Source organism: Parasteatoda tepidariorum, chromosome 1 (assembly GCF_982258835.1).
Source record: "Parasteatoda tepidariorum strain Cologne lab strain chromosome 1, Ptep-v5.0, whole genome shotgun sequence".
In the NCBI taxonomy this organism is placed as follows: Eukaryota; Metazoa; Arthropoda; class Arachnida; order Araneae; family Theridiidae; genus Parasteatoda; species Parasteatoda tepidariorum.
The window spans coordinates 64,131,811-64,147,236 of NC_141755.1; the positions used below are offsets into that span (position 1 = coordinate 64,131,811).

The window sequence follows — 15,426 nt, forward strand, 5'->3', positions numbered from 1 at the left end:
GAAAGTGAGTACCGTTTTGTGGAAGAAAAACTCGCATAAAAAATTTTTTTAAACAAAATTTTTTTTCATGCAAAAGAGCAGCTGTAGTTGCACTTCATTTACGTCGCACTAGAGCTGCACAATGGGCTATTGGCGGTGGTCTGGGAAACATCCCTGAGGACGATCCAAAGACATGCTATCAGAATTTTGATTCTCTGCAGAAGGAATGGCACCCCCGCTTTGGTAGCCCGACGACCTGTATGCGAAGTCGAGCACTTTACGGTAGAACAGATTAACGAGGACCAATACCGCACACCCTCGATCCCTACGCAGACTGATCCAAGTGGTCACCCACCTGCACACTGACCGCAGCCAGTGATGCTTGACTTCAATTGATCTGCTGGGAACCGTGTCTTAACGATCAGTCCACTGCGGGGCTCACGCAAAAGAGCATTTTAGAAACTAATTTTCTGCATAGTTATTGCTATTGCTTAGACATTTATCTTAACAGTCTTACTTGTCTAAAACTTCTTCAGAAATAGATGCTGCCAGTAACGATAGCCATGAATGAACGAACACTGTTTTTTAAACGAACATGGTAATCGTAGAGCCTCCCGCAAAAATCATTTTTCTAATAGTTTAATAACTAGTTTCAGTCTTAAAGCAACAATTTTGAAAGAAATAAGCAGAATGGAATTGAGAATTTTCCGCCTTTTGTTTTGAACTACACGTAGAAGTTTTCCCAAATTTTTTACCGTATCGTATCGCACCGTATTACTAAACGCGCTTCATAGTCTGCGGGGTCGGTAATCTTCTTAAACGTTTTGAATGCTGATTAAAAAACGTAAACGCAATACAATCCAGCTGCAATGGCTGCAGTTGGCATACAATCACAGATACAAATGCGCATGTCTGGATGGAACAGTGACACTGCAATGACGATAGAACGAAACGGTACTTACTTTCCGGACACACCTCGTATATTAAACAGAAAAAAAATAGCTTGAAACGCAAATCTCGTTATATTTGCTTACGAAATTGAAATATCAATGTGGGACTTCCAACAGGACTAAATAATTTGACTATAAACTCAAGATTTTATTTTAATTCTTATGTATTTTTCATTGGCAATTTTTTTTATCCTTGTAGGAAATTCCATTTCAACACGTTTGGAATGGTCGACAGAACAATCTTCACTGTTCATTCACTCTAGAAAACGTTGACAGATCTCAAAAAGTTCGATGTCATATTCTAGTTTACCAGAGGGGCATACAAGCTCACAGACAGATGCTTAAAGTTAATCCTCAAGATTCTAGAGAAGTAAGACATCTTTTTCGCTCCTTATTTTCCGGAACCTAGCTATTCATTTCCTCAAAGAAGTATATTAGGGTTGGTGTGAGATACATATAGACTAATTAAATGACTTTTTTTACAATTTCGCGATGGCCGCTCTTAATGTATATTTTTGGAATCCATATAGAAATTGTTATTTTTTCCTTGTTTAAGTAATCATAGGTGACTTCTAATGAAATTATATTTCAAAATTTTCTTTTGACAAAGATTCCAGAAATATGTATTAAAGATTTTCTTTACGACATTTGAAGAACTATACTCTAGAGCAGTGATGGCTCAGGGGATAGAGCGTTCGCCTTCCAATGAGGGGAACCGGGCTCGAATCTCAGCGATGGACGGTAGATACGAATCCGCATCCAGCTTGCACCAACCACGGTGCTGACGTAAAATAACCTCAGTGGTAGACGGATCATGGATTAGAGTCCCCTTGCCATCGGGCTAACCGTGGGAGGTTTTCGTGGTTTTCCTCTCCGTGTAACGCAAATACTGGTGAGTTTCATCAAAAAGTCCTCCTCGAAAGCAAATTTCTTCCAATACTTGATATATGAGTTCTTTTGTCTTCTGGATTAGGTTCAAAATTACCAAGGCTTTGGAGTTGAACATTAGTAGTCGTAAACCCAAAAAATTGGATAGGCTGTTCAACGACGGTTATAAAATAAAAAAAGAGCCTACGCACTAGGCTTTAAAATCGGATAGCATGATTTCTTTTTTAAATTATTATCTATTTAGTGATGGTGTTTAACAGCATGGTTTCCTATCGCAAAATATTAATCAAAAATTTTTTTACCTGGATATTTTTCTAACTTTTTGATTTCTGGGATTCCTTCAGACGTTTACAGCTCTTTATTCGATTAGACACTGAAGTTTTAAAAATTAAGTTTTAAAAATCGCAAACTTTTAGCTCGTTACAAATTAATAACAATACAATAATGCAATAATAGTATTATTTAGTTTGTAATAATAAGTATTTGCATTATAATTTTAAAAAATAAGAATCAAGTTTCATTATTATAATTATTTTAAAAAGTTATTATAATTATTTTACAAGTGTAGAACTAAAAAAGGTATCTAGAAATTCGCTAGTATTTTGTTCATCAAATACGAAAAATGTAATGAAATACCAATTCAAAATATATAAATGTTTCTCTTATTTTTCAGAATATTTCGAAAATCAAATACATACCTTTAAAATATTAATTTCGATGCGTCAGTCAAATTAATACAGTTCAGTATCTTATTTCCTTTTTCAATTTAAATTGAGTGACTCGTATTTCGGAAAAGAAATGTTAATACAGCTTTCTTTGAAAATATTAAAGTCGAACTAAATGTTTTTATATTACTTATTGCATAAGTTTGCTTTTACTAACTTTTTTTTTTCGCCAAGCGTTCCTGCAAGAGCAAACCTTTAATTTTATTCGAAATACGATTCCTTTTATCCAATATCGATATTTTGTATTTAATCATGAAATTGATAGAATACTACAAGAAACACTTCCGGCTGATAAATAAACTGGTTTTATTTTATATTTTATAACCGTCGTTGAATAGCCGACCCAATTTTGAGTTTACGTCTACTAATGTTCAACTCCGCAGCCTTGTAATTTTGAAGCCAATTCAGAAGACAAGGAAACTCCTGGATCAGTACCCCCAGAGGTATGATTTGTTACAGGAGAACATGGAGGACTTAGTGACCCGACAGATTTAACATGCGTCAGTCACCATTTATTACACGAGGAGTCTTCAGCAGGCGGGGATCGATCCCACGACCTCTTGGACATGGGCCCAGTGCCCCATCAACCAGGCTATTCCGGCCCTAAATACACTGGTTATCATAAATGAAAAAAACATCCCAAAGATGACCATAACTCAAAATGATACGCATGGAATTTAATAAAACTGGCTCACATTATAGTGCACATAATAATGTATAAAATAACATAAAAAATATTAACCAGACAATTATGGTGCTACAGAAATCAGCATGCGTATTAAATGTATAAATCGGACGTGTCAATTTGGAATCGGAAAAAAAATTGTATGGAGTATGATCACCACTAGCAGCAATACAGCCCATACAGCGGTGTGTCATGCTTTTATGCGGTCCACCTGTTCCGTTGGAAGTGCGATCCATTGTTCATACAAAGTAGTTGCAAGGGTCTGAGGAGGAGGATTGAGAGTAGTTACACGCCTCTCTAAAGCTTCCCGAACATGGTAAATTGAGTTTAAATCTGCTGATCGAGCTGGCCACTCCATGCTCTGAATTATTATTGTCTGCTGAATATAATCCACAATGCAATTTTTTTGTGGTGTTGCGTTATCGGTTGTAACACGAAATCATCACCTATTGCTCCAGCATAAAAGTTCATATAAGCATCAAATATGTTATGTCTATGCACGTGAGTATTCACGATTCCACGTAGAAAAACATGCAGCTCTGCACGTTCACCGAAAGAGATACCACCCCACACACGGGTAAGCATCTCTATAACAGATGTTTGATAGATAATATCGGATTATGGAGTTCTCTCCAAAACAAACAATGCCTACTATCTCTTTTGAGGCTAAACCTGAACTCATCTGTGAAGGTCCTTTCATTGGTCAGTTTTCCAGTGGACATGGTGCTGCGTTCACCTCAAATGTCCCATTTATGGCGTGATGAGAGTGGCACGCAAATGACTGATTGCTTATCGAACAAACCACGTTCGTAAAGTCTTTTACACACAGTAGACATTGACACCAATCTGAGACTACTAAGAGAGGATCTGAGCTTACTCGGAGTTGCAGTTCTCTTCCTTCATGTACATAATGATAAATATCGGACGTCGGCCTCGTCGTAGCAATTGGTCATCCATAGTTAAACCTTCTGAATGCCGAACCTGTGGTAGACATTGTTGCCAAGGTCTGTGAACCACAGAAGGACTCAAATTTAGTCATCTGCTCATTTCTATCTGACTTTTCCCTACTTCATCGCAGTTCATCGGACAAATGATGCCTGGAGATCATTGTTACAAATTGGCATTCTCTAATTTCTAATTTCAGAAACACCGTGAAATTTGCAGGCTTATATGCAGGTGACTTTATTCCATCGCAGCGCCACTAATTTTCAAATTACAGCTTAACTTAGCATCTCTTATTTGACAACATATTCAAATTTCATTAAGATTGGTTTACTTTTGGGAGAGATATCGCCATTTTTGCAATTTTTCATTAATTTGTGAAAACCAGTGTACGAATTTACGTACTTGTGACAAAATTTGAAAAAAGTATTTGAAATTAATGATATTATCATTTATGTCAAATTCTGACCATCCAAACAGCATCTATTTCTGTTTTTAAGGTTTGAGTGGTCTGTCTTTAAGGCTTGAATGTAAGGCTACTTTTAAAGTTTTGATATCTTAAAAGCTTCCCAAACCATTACCTCCTTTTCCAATCAGTTTTTGAATTGTTTACTACTCTTATTTATTTATGCTAATCTAGGTCAAAATTGTCTGAATAATCAACACTTTCTTTTAGTCTCTCCGAATAGTACAAATGGATTTTAATTAAAAATGCAGAAGTAAAATTACAGGCATATTCTTTTTTCATTCTCATTATTTTTTTTTCATTCTGCATTTCTCATCAGAACTCAAGAATCAATTTAAAGCTTCCCAACGCTCATATGTAGTGCAAGTCTCGACACATTTACTTACAGAAAATCACGAATTTCGATGCCAATTAAAAACTAAACATTGACAGCCATTGAAAAGCTTTAGTTAAACGCCTGTTGGCGAAAACGGAAAATTACTTGTTCAGGGAATGTCTCAGAAGTCCTTGAAATATTATTTAACACTGAAAAGCTTTTAAGCTGTGCATTCTTTCTTTTACATACCTTGCTCTATTTTATAATAACTCTGAACTCTCATCTGTTTCACTGTCTTTATCCTTTATTTCACAGTATTATAGACAAATTCGAGGAGTGCATAAACACTCACTGAGTTGGAATCAAAAACTTTTCTTATTTTGGTGAAAGTGAGACTGCTTTTTTTATAACTACGAAAAATTACGTTTTGATTTTTGTGATACTAAATTTACGCCACAATGTAATACGTTTTCTATGCTCTTATTCTTTGTGTTATTTAAAACGAATATTGTTTTGCCATCCAAGCTCTTCCATCTGTTGTTGTTGTCACATAAGCCACTTGCCAATATCAGCGAGACTGCTTGAAATAAAAAGAATTTTCAAAGCAGAGAGTGCGCTTCTTGTTTTCAGTGGTGCCATCTGTCGCCATAGAATACGATTTTGCCACACACATACGTCACAATCCATTTTACTGGGAAGACTGATTTACACACCTTTCATCCATCTGCAGATCTTAATTTTGATCTGAAACAGAGAATGATTAATCTCCAATTCAGTACCACCAGAGCTTTTGATTTGTTGTGGTTGGAGGACTTTGTAACGCTGACAGATTTAATGTGCACCAGTCACCATTTGATACAGGGGAATTATTCGGCCGGCGGTTCTCACGAATACATTATTACTATTACAAAGACTTGTTCTTGAGAGTATTACTATTTTTATGGGTACTTAATGGTTAATCGAAGTCAATGAAAAGTAATAAATGTGCATCTCCACCAATTTTTTTTTGTTTCATATACGCAAAGTTTAAATAAAATTTTAAAAAATGAGAAAATCAAATAAAATAAAAAACTGTTCAATTTCCTTGCACCGGGCTGACCGAAAAGTACCGTTTTATATATTTTATTTAGTTTCCAATTTTTGTTTAGAACTTTTTATTTTTTTCATTATTTATTTTTCACAATTTTTATTTATTTACTTTTTTTTTTGTTTATTTATTGTTTTATATACATAAAAATTAAACAAAATTTTAAAAAACTAGAAAATCGAATAAATAAAAAAACAGTTTAATTTCCTTGCGCCGGGCTAACCGAAAAGTACAGTTTTATATATTTTATTAAGTTTTTAATTTTTTTAGAACTGTTCATTTTTTTCATTATTTATGGTTATATACTTTACATAATTGTAAGCATTTATTGAATCCATGAGAAGTAATAAAAAAAATTTCCGCAAAATGCTTTTTGTTTTCGATAATATTTTCAGGAAACTAATCATTTTTATGAGATTTATTTTTTACTTCATTTTATTTTCACGATTCATGTTCTTCTCATATTTACAGAAAACCAATGTACCTAGCCCTACCCTCAACTGGACAAATCAGCCCCTGAGTTCTACGGTGACGGCCAATGACAACGGCTGCCCCCTCGTTGCCTTGGATCAGCCAATCGCAGGATTCAGGTACATATTTAATTTTTTTTTTTCAAAGTTTATGCTTTTACCCAATACAGCGTAGAAAATTTGAATCATAATTGTAGTCAAGAAAGAACCATGGAAATTGTTCTTATACATTATGCTGCATCGTATATCGGATGTAACATATGTTTACAAATCGCACATACGCTAACTATACGAATGAAATACTTCAATTAGACAATCTTTTCGGTACAAATAAAATATTAAAATCAGATACGACAAGAAACGTTACAGCAATATATAACAACAGATAACCGACCTCGTATTTTCTTAAAAAGAAAAACTTATTTTTACTTTTTAATAAAATAAGAGTAGAAATAAAAACTGAGAAAACGAAAGAAATTAAAATTAACTTCGTTTTTCATTAAGTATTCAAAATTTTGATGAAAATCTTATATTATTCACTGAATATTTTTCCTTCGTGTTTAAAAAAAAAGCCTTCTAAATTTTATTGCAATTCATCTTTGCATATTTTAATAAAAACGTAATATTTGTTTAAATTTTTTCTTTGAAATTGTAGAAATTGATAGATTCCAAATACCTGTTGTAAATTGTTTGTACCTAGTTATTTTTTTTAGTATTATTAACATTCCCGTGTGTCTTTGCAATTAAAAGAGAGCTAAAATCATGGTAAAGATAGCTCCGAAACCTTCGAAACTCGAACATCCGAAAAAAATCCTACCCAGTGGTACCCACGTCTTAGTAAGAGGCAAAAAGTTGAGAGCCGGTTTTTTTGCTGCAGGGTGCAAATGGGGAGGCTGCAGGGTGCTTATCACCGAATTAATTGAAACCAAGTTCGAGACTGTAAAGCTAATAGTTAAGAAGTTATTATGTACACTAAAAGTACCATGTTTTACTTGGACCTACTTTCACATCTGACATTGTTGTCTAGACATATGAAATATTGTTTCCTGAATATATTTTGCGTTCAATCGCATGAAACTAAACACTAACTAGTTTAAACTCCGTTTTTACTTCACTATTAATAAACTCTTCTAAAATTATAAATCGCAGTCAAGCAAAAGTGTGAAGTTATCCAAATGTCTTATAGGACTTACATATGCACGCATAACACAAAAATGTTACTAATGTAACTTTTCTGTGTATAAAATATAATTTTCTACTTTCTTCTTACAATATAGGAAGGCTTTACATTATTGCAATCATTAGTAAAACATTACTGAAACATATCATTGCTTACATGTTTAAAACATTTTAATAAAAATTGAGATGATATTAATGCAATGAAGAGTAAAAATGTATGAGAAAATAACATTTAAATTATGAAATTTTGTTTCATTTAGAAAAAAAGCTTTTACAACTTGTACTTTATTTACAAACAGAAAATATTTGTACCGCATCAAATTGTTGTCTTCCAATCAAATTTAAATTTCCTGCTCTTCGTAACTCGGTGGCACTACTATATCTAATTAGACATTAGATTTAATGTTAGATTTCTTTCCAAATTACGTTTTTTATTCTAAGTGCCAGGATAATGTAAATCGAAGGTGGTCACCCTTTACCAATATTATTCCTTACGTAAAACTTTGCATAAATACTGGTAGCAAAATTTAAGTACCTGCCGCAATATAAAATTCAGCACTTAATGGAAAATACTACTTGTAAATTAACAGCGGTATGGTACTAATATATAATTACACTTTTATTTATAATATGCCTACCCAAGTCAAAAATTTTTACGGTTTTCCATTGACAGACCAACGTAATCTTGATGGTAACCATCAATAATTCCATCATGAACCATTATATTCTTGATGGTAACCATCAATGATTCCATCATGAACCATTATATTCTTGATGGTAACCATCAATAATTCCATCACGAACCACTATATTCTTGATGGTAACCATCAATAATTCCATCATGAACCATTATATTCTTGATGGTAACCATCAATAATTCCATCACGAACCATTATATTCTTGATGGTAACCATCAATAATTCCATCACGAACCATTATATTCTTGATGATAACCATCAATAATTCCATCACGAACCATTATATTCTTGATGGTAACCATCAATAATTCCATCATGAACCATGATATTCTTGATGGTAACCATCAATAATTCCATCACGAACCATTATATTCTTGATGGTAACCATTAATAATTCCATCACGAACCATTATATTCGTGATGGTAACCATCAAGAATTCCATCATGATTTATGATGATCCCACATAAAAAAAATCCTAATTGTTTTAATGGTATGTTCCTGAGAACCAACAAGAATTCCCATTAAACCATCACGGAAATGTGTAGTTGGAACCATCATGAACCGTTGCGAATCATCATGGATTGTTGGTTTATGAGAGTCAAACTTTTCTTGATGGTTAACCATCACAGTATTAAAGTAGCATTTTCTATCATGGAATGATGGAAGTTTGTTGGCATATCAAAAACCATGAACACGTAATGGAAAATGTTGGATGATGGTGACCATCAAATGATATTGGACCATCATGAATTGCACTGAAACCATCAAAAGTTTTTGATGGAACCATAAAGAATTTCGATTTGGATATATTTAACAAAACAATTTAAATTGTTATTGTATATATCTTTATTTTCAAATCCTCTACCATTCATTGTGACTGTTAATATCGACCATTAGTTGACGGTGAATATAAAATTGACTGATATGAATAATTATAGAAATTCATTAGCGATAAAAAGTGAAAATTTGATTTTCTCTCTTTTTTTTCATTAGGCTAACAAATCAAGCTCGAAAACAACTTCGAACGTTTCTTGATCCCCCAAATCTGAATGGAAATGACTGGCGAAGGCTAGCTCAAGAGCTTCAAGTTGACAGGTACAGAATTTATTGCGGATAAACTCTTTTTCTGTAATCGGTGTTTCGTAATGACTGCTCTTAAAGCGTTTTTTAAAAAATATTTAAAGTTAAAAAATTATGCACGTTAGAGCTTGCTAACTCACATTTAAATGATGAAAAAAAACGATATATTCAGCTTTCGAGGTTAATACAAGCTCGGAAGCGATTTCGAAAAATCACAAAGTTTGTCTGGTGAAATTAAAATACATTCCTCTTTCGGTTTTATCATCAACTAATTTTCCAAAAAAAAGGAAGAAAAATCTAATACCTCGTTTTCTTTCGTAGACCTTAAGAGTTAGCAATATTTGATAACATTTTTGGGTACTTACATAAAATCCAGTTCACAATTTTCGGCAAGATCAGAGAAAAGCGGCTAACAACATGATTTTTTTTTTTTTTTACAATAATAGAAAACTTTAAACGACTAAAGTTAAGACTTAAAAATTTTATGTGGTTGTTATTTTTCATTGTTGGAAAAAATTCGTGTTGTTTGGAGCCCTTTTTGGTTTTGTCGAAAATGGTTGGCAAGATTTTATAAATCGCTTAATTTTTTTTTTTTTTTTTTTTTTTTTTTAAATTTTTTTTTTACTATCTCATATAATTTTCGACTTCTAGTCTTTTAAGTGAAAGTATTCTTTCTCTTAATTTTTTCTACAAAATTAAAAAAATTTAGGTATTTTTAGGTAAGGAAATCAAACTATTTTTACTAGGTTAAAAAATAAATAAATAAAATAAAAAGGACATTTATTGGTTACGTTTCACCTGCTCCCGGCGAATCGAAAAGTATGGAATATATAATAGGCAAAACACCTTGTATATTCTCAAATTCTACCATCATCAAAGAAATTATCTATAACTTATGTCTCTGTTTGATTGCAGATATATAAACTACTTTGCTACAAAACCCAGTCCTACTGAACACATCTTAGACTTGTGGGAAGCAAGACACAGAGATTCCAGCGCACTAACGGACCTATTAAACATACTAAGAATGATGGGACGTGAAGATGCAGCAATGGTGCTTGAAAAAGAAGCTGGCTCTTGGCTGTGACTTACGGGCAACTTTAGCAAACCTTGCATTCTTTAAACTGCTATTTTTAGACATTGATTGAACGATTGGCAAGAGAATTTGGCGTGATTTGATCAAATAGTTATGGCTTGAAGGTGTTAGAAGAGACAGTTAATCGTGTAAAATAAAATTTGAATTGAGACGTATACGGAATAGTAAGAGAGATACCAGTTGTTAGAGAAGCATATGAAGGTGATTCGTCGTGTTACTGTGAAACTTACGCAGTGCGAGCAACTTCAAGAATTAACTGCTTGTTTCGTTTTTATTTTCGCACGATTTTGTATATGATTCCTTTTTCAAACAAGTGAAAGAATGTCTTTTGGCAGTTTGAACCACTGATCTCTAAGAGATTGCTGAATTGCCTGATAAAGAATAATCTCAAATAACAGCTTCTTCACCCCGCGATTAGGCTTAGTCATTACTAGTTGGACAAATGTCCATGGACGTGGCTTCACGCCTTATAAATTGTTTTTAAAATTACCGTTCTTTTCATTATGAATGCAATCATTTTTAGGCAAATACTAGTTAAATTTAACTTTGTATAAGAAATAAATTTTAGTTACTTTTCTTTTATCGTTATCGTCAAAAATCAAGAATTGATCAATCGTTCAGTGGAGTCAACACCTCCTAGAAAAGAAAAAAAAAACCTTCGCACGAATCAATTTAGTAGTCCGACGTAATGAACATTAAGTCTGTTTCACAAAGGCTCCGTCGAAATATGAAATGATGTTTTTTTGCGAATAATATGCTATTTTTATAACTGCTGTGCGTTGGCAACAGTTACTCATGACTGTTAGGTCTAGTTCAGCCTATCTAAAACCAACGCTGTCTACGCTTATTTCGAAAATAACCCAAAACGTCAATATGGATAAAATCCACAGTTTTGTGAAAATAAAAAGAGAGCGTTTGTGGTCTAATTTTTTAATATTTAAAAACTTACTCCAATGCTGCCTTAAATGGGATCAGAAAAATTTGCAAAAACTAAGAATACGGCAGTGATTTTGATAATTTTCATCTAGGAGAAAAATGTCTCCAAATTAGCTATTTTTTAAAAAGTTTAATAACTTTTTAAATATTTAAGTTATTTATCTGATTGTTCTAAAGTTCAGATAATTGTTCACTGCAAGATTATATATATTGTTAAAAATCATCTCATTGCTCCAAGTGTAAGGCACTTAAACTATGACCTTTTTTTTAATATTTTTCTTGGCGACAGAGCTTCGAAAAATAACGTTAACTGCGCAGTGGTAGGAAATAAGAAAGATATAAAAACATTCGGACTACTAAAATACCGTATTTCTCGTTTATGGTAACCCGTGCGAAGCTTTTCTCTCTACTAGAAAGTGTTGGTAGAGCGGTAGTGCTGAAATTCAGGGCTTCCTTTTAACACCGTTAATCGCTAAAACTGGCTTCAAGCCCGTTTTGAATAAAGTAATTCAGTTACCTATTGGAGATTTGTGGTTTGAACTCTCTTGAAAAAAAAAATACCTGTTGTTTCAACTTTGTATTAATATTCAATTTTTTTATGTTTTGGCTGTATATTGCTTTCTGTGAAGTGCAATGGTTTTTATATTTGATATATTTTTTTGTTTTGTAGAAAAGAAGTAATTTAATTGTAATGTGGATTTTTTTGAGGAAAAAAATCATAGCCTATATTACTATATTTTATGATCGGTTATAAAACTAAGCTTGGTGTAGGATTATTGAGATTTTCTCTTTAAAAACATCATTCAGTGATTGCCTTAGTAGGGTAATAGCGCTAGTCTATAGTAAACTTAACAGGTGCCAAATTCATCTGATATTTTTGGTTAAAGCTTCAGAATTAAAAACAAAAAATTATTTAAGTTTCATACGTTTCTTTTACAATCGATTTTTTCGGCCTTATAAATAATTTTTTTAAAGTTTTATTTGCAATGCTGCTGAATTAAAGGAGAAACAAAAAATCTATTTCTCAGAAAACTTATACTGGAAATAAAAAATTTAGTTCAAACTTTTGAACCGTTTTACAATAATATTTACATTGCCATTTTTTCTGTTTTTTTACACAGATTTTTACTAAAAAAATTTTATTATTGCTTTTATGTCAGAGTTTCCATATTTTGAGAAATACGATTGCATTAATTATAGAACAATATAACACGATTGAATTAATTATATAGTGATTGAATTCATTATATAGTGATTGAATTAATTATACGTGATTGAAGTAATTATATACGATTGCATTAATTAAACAAGTGTATATAACAAAGAATGTCTTCTGGATTTAAACCGAAAAGCCAGACAGATTCTCTAGTTACTATACTAGTTTCCAAAAAGCACAGTAAATGAAACAAGTGTTACAATAAATCGCGTAGTACAAATTAAAACCTACATGTCTGGGGTAAAATAAAATTTACATCAATTATATTTGTTCACAAATTCCAATCACTATGATTGTGTACATAAAAAAATATTTGGGGTGTATGAAAGGGAAAAAATGTATTAAAAATGTCTTTCCATATAAATTTAATAACTATGGGGAATAAATTTTAATTATTTAAATGTTAAATATTAAATTCGATGAAGTTTCTGATGAGATTTCATTAAACTTTATAGATTTATAGTTTAAACATCAACATAAAAATCTACTCAACAAAAAAACTGTTGAAATCGCCCTACTTCAAATTCTATCAAATTTTGTATTACCATAATTAACCATGATTAAAAAACCAGTTAAATTTTAAACCATGGTTAAAAGTACACTCTCTGAAGAGTCGGATTGATGTTGAACCATATTTTGAACCACAATAAGGTGTAAATTTTCTTCTACCTTAAGTTATTAAATTGAACTAGGTTACCATTCAAATTGAACCATAGTATCATGTAGTCTAAATTTATTCTCATTTTTTTTATACAGTTTAGCACCATATTATGGTTCAACATGACACAAAATTTCCAATGTACTTTTACACATTGTTTTATTTTGTACGTTATTTAATAGTTAAAAGTTGGTACATTAATTTTTGCAATTGTAAATTATGGAATTCCATATAATGATTCCTAAATCTTATTTTCGTTTGTAATAAAAAAATGCATTTTGTTTTTTTAAAAAAATTAGAAAAATAATTTATGACTTTTGTAAATAAATAAATTATTTTCAAAATTTGTTTCTTAAAAGAAAAATCAAAACAATTCAAATTTTATTTAATTTAAACAGACTATCGATCGAAATTGAGAATTTTTGTGCATAAGGCATGACAATCAAATTTTTTACTTTTTTTTTCTTCACTTGATTGTTTGTTTGTTTTACTTTAATTAGAATCATAATGTTTGCTTAAAAGCACTTAAAATGTTTTTTTTTTAATGAAAAATTAAAAAACGGCAAGCGTGCGAAATTCTTTTTGATACAAAATATTTCATTCATTTAAAGTGTCTTTTGTAAAAACAAAATAGAATTTAATGTAGAGAAATCTTGTACTTCCAGCTATATGCAGTTTTAGATATGAGATTTTTACTATGTAATTGTTAGAAAAACTTTTATACGCCATCATATTATATATAGAATCAGTATTTTCAGAAAGCAAACAAATAGCAGAATTCTCATGAGCTTAATATGAATTAAATGTTTTGTTTTGTATCATCGAAACCAAATGCGTGGTTTAAGTCAGGTGACACATGATTGTTGAGGCATTTAAATTTTGAATCTAATTGGTGGAGTTTTTTTTAGAAAAAAAAAAAAGAACGGAGTGCCACTATAATTTTAATATAGTTTTCATTGCCAAGAAGATATAGTACATTGTTTCAAACATTAAAAAAAAAAAACATTTTTGTCTCCTTCTCTCAATATTGCTTGCCTTGTGTTTTGTGATTTAATCACAAAAAAGCTGATCCATAGCGAACATTCAACTTTGAAGTATTTTAGTTTTAAACTCAATCTAGGGACAGGAAAACTCTTGAAACAGACAGTGGAACATACTCTTCTTCATATAGAATATTTTTAGCAAAACTAATTCGCGTTAAACGGTGAAGAAAACCTTCAGAAGTCTCATTCGATTAGCCCAAGAGCAAAGAGACTCTAATCCATGATTTGTCTGCCACTGAGATTATTTTTCGTCAGCACTGTGGTACGAATCGAAATTAGTTTTTGGATTCTCATATAAAGCTTCTTATTTTTATTTTATTTTTTTGGAAAACTCTGACATTCCTTCTTTGACGTTGCAAAAACAATGTCTAGCCCAGTAATAAAAAACCAAAAAAAAAAAAAAATCACTTATCAAAAATTGCATAAAGTTTTGAAAATCCCCAATAATTTACTAACATTAATTCAAAACTAGCTTTAACTTAATCGAAAACACAAGGGAAAAAAATAAGCCCTTTTCTGTTTGATTCGAAAAATAAACTATTTACTTATCTACATTTAAAAAAAAACTTTTTTTCTTCCTTATTAATTCATCAAAAAATAGATTAATAGATGTGACTTTTAGAAGGGGTTACTTTTTCTTTAAAATGAAAATTTTATCTTTTACAATTTGTCAGAAACCATCTTAGACATGGGCATTAACCTTTGAGAGATGAGGAGGCTTTGGCGATTTTCGAGAGAAAAGTCATAAGAAATATCTGAGGTAGAGCTCAAGTAAACGGCTTATGACGAAGGAGTGTTTATTTAGAATTTTATAAAATCTTTTAAAGAACCTGATGTCGTGAAATACTTGAAAATATAACTCATAAGATGGGTTGGACATCTGGTTAAATGTAGAAAGATCGAAGCTGCCAAACACTATTTTTAATCTAGCCTGTAGGAACTAAACGAAGAGGCAGACCTAGCCACAGATGGATCGACTGTTTCAAAAAAGACATGAACATCCTGAAAACC

The 15,426-nt window shown here is 31.7% G+C and overlaps 1 protein-coding gene across 1 annotated transcript in view; it reads left to right on the forward strand.

Moving 5' to 3' along the window:
* LOC107437991 (netrin receptor UNC5C) overlaps positions 1-14,819 on the forward strand; it is a 300,076-nt gene extending 285,257 nt beyond the window's left edge. The window contains exons 13-16 of the mRNA XM_087165445.1: positions 1,129-1,299; positions 6,510-6,628; positions 9,380-9,481; positions 10,382-14,819. Of these exons, the coding sequence (XP_087021571.1) occupies positions 1,129-1,299; positions 6,510-6,628; positions 9,380-9,481; positions 10,382-10,553 (564 nt within the window). The 3' untranslated portion in view covers positions 10,554-14,819. The remainder of the gene's footprint in view (positions 1-1,128; positions 1,300-6,509; positions 6,629-9,379; positions 9,482-10,381) is intronic.
* The last annotated feature ends 607 nt before the right edge of the window (positions 14,820-15,426 follow it).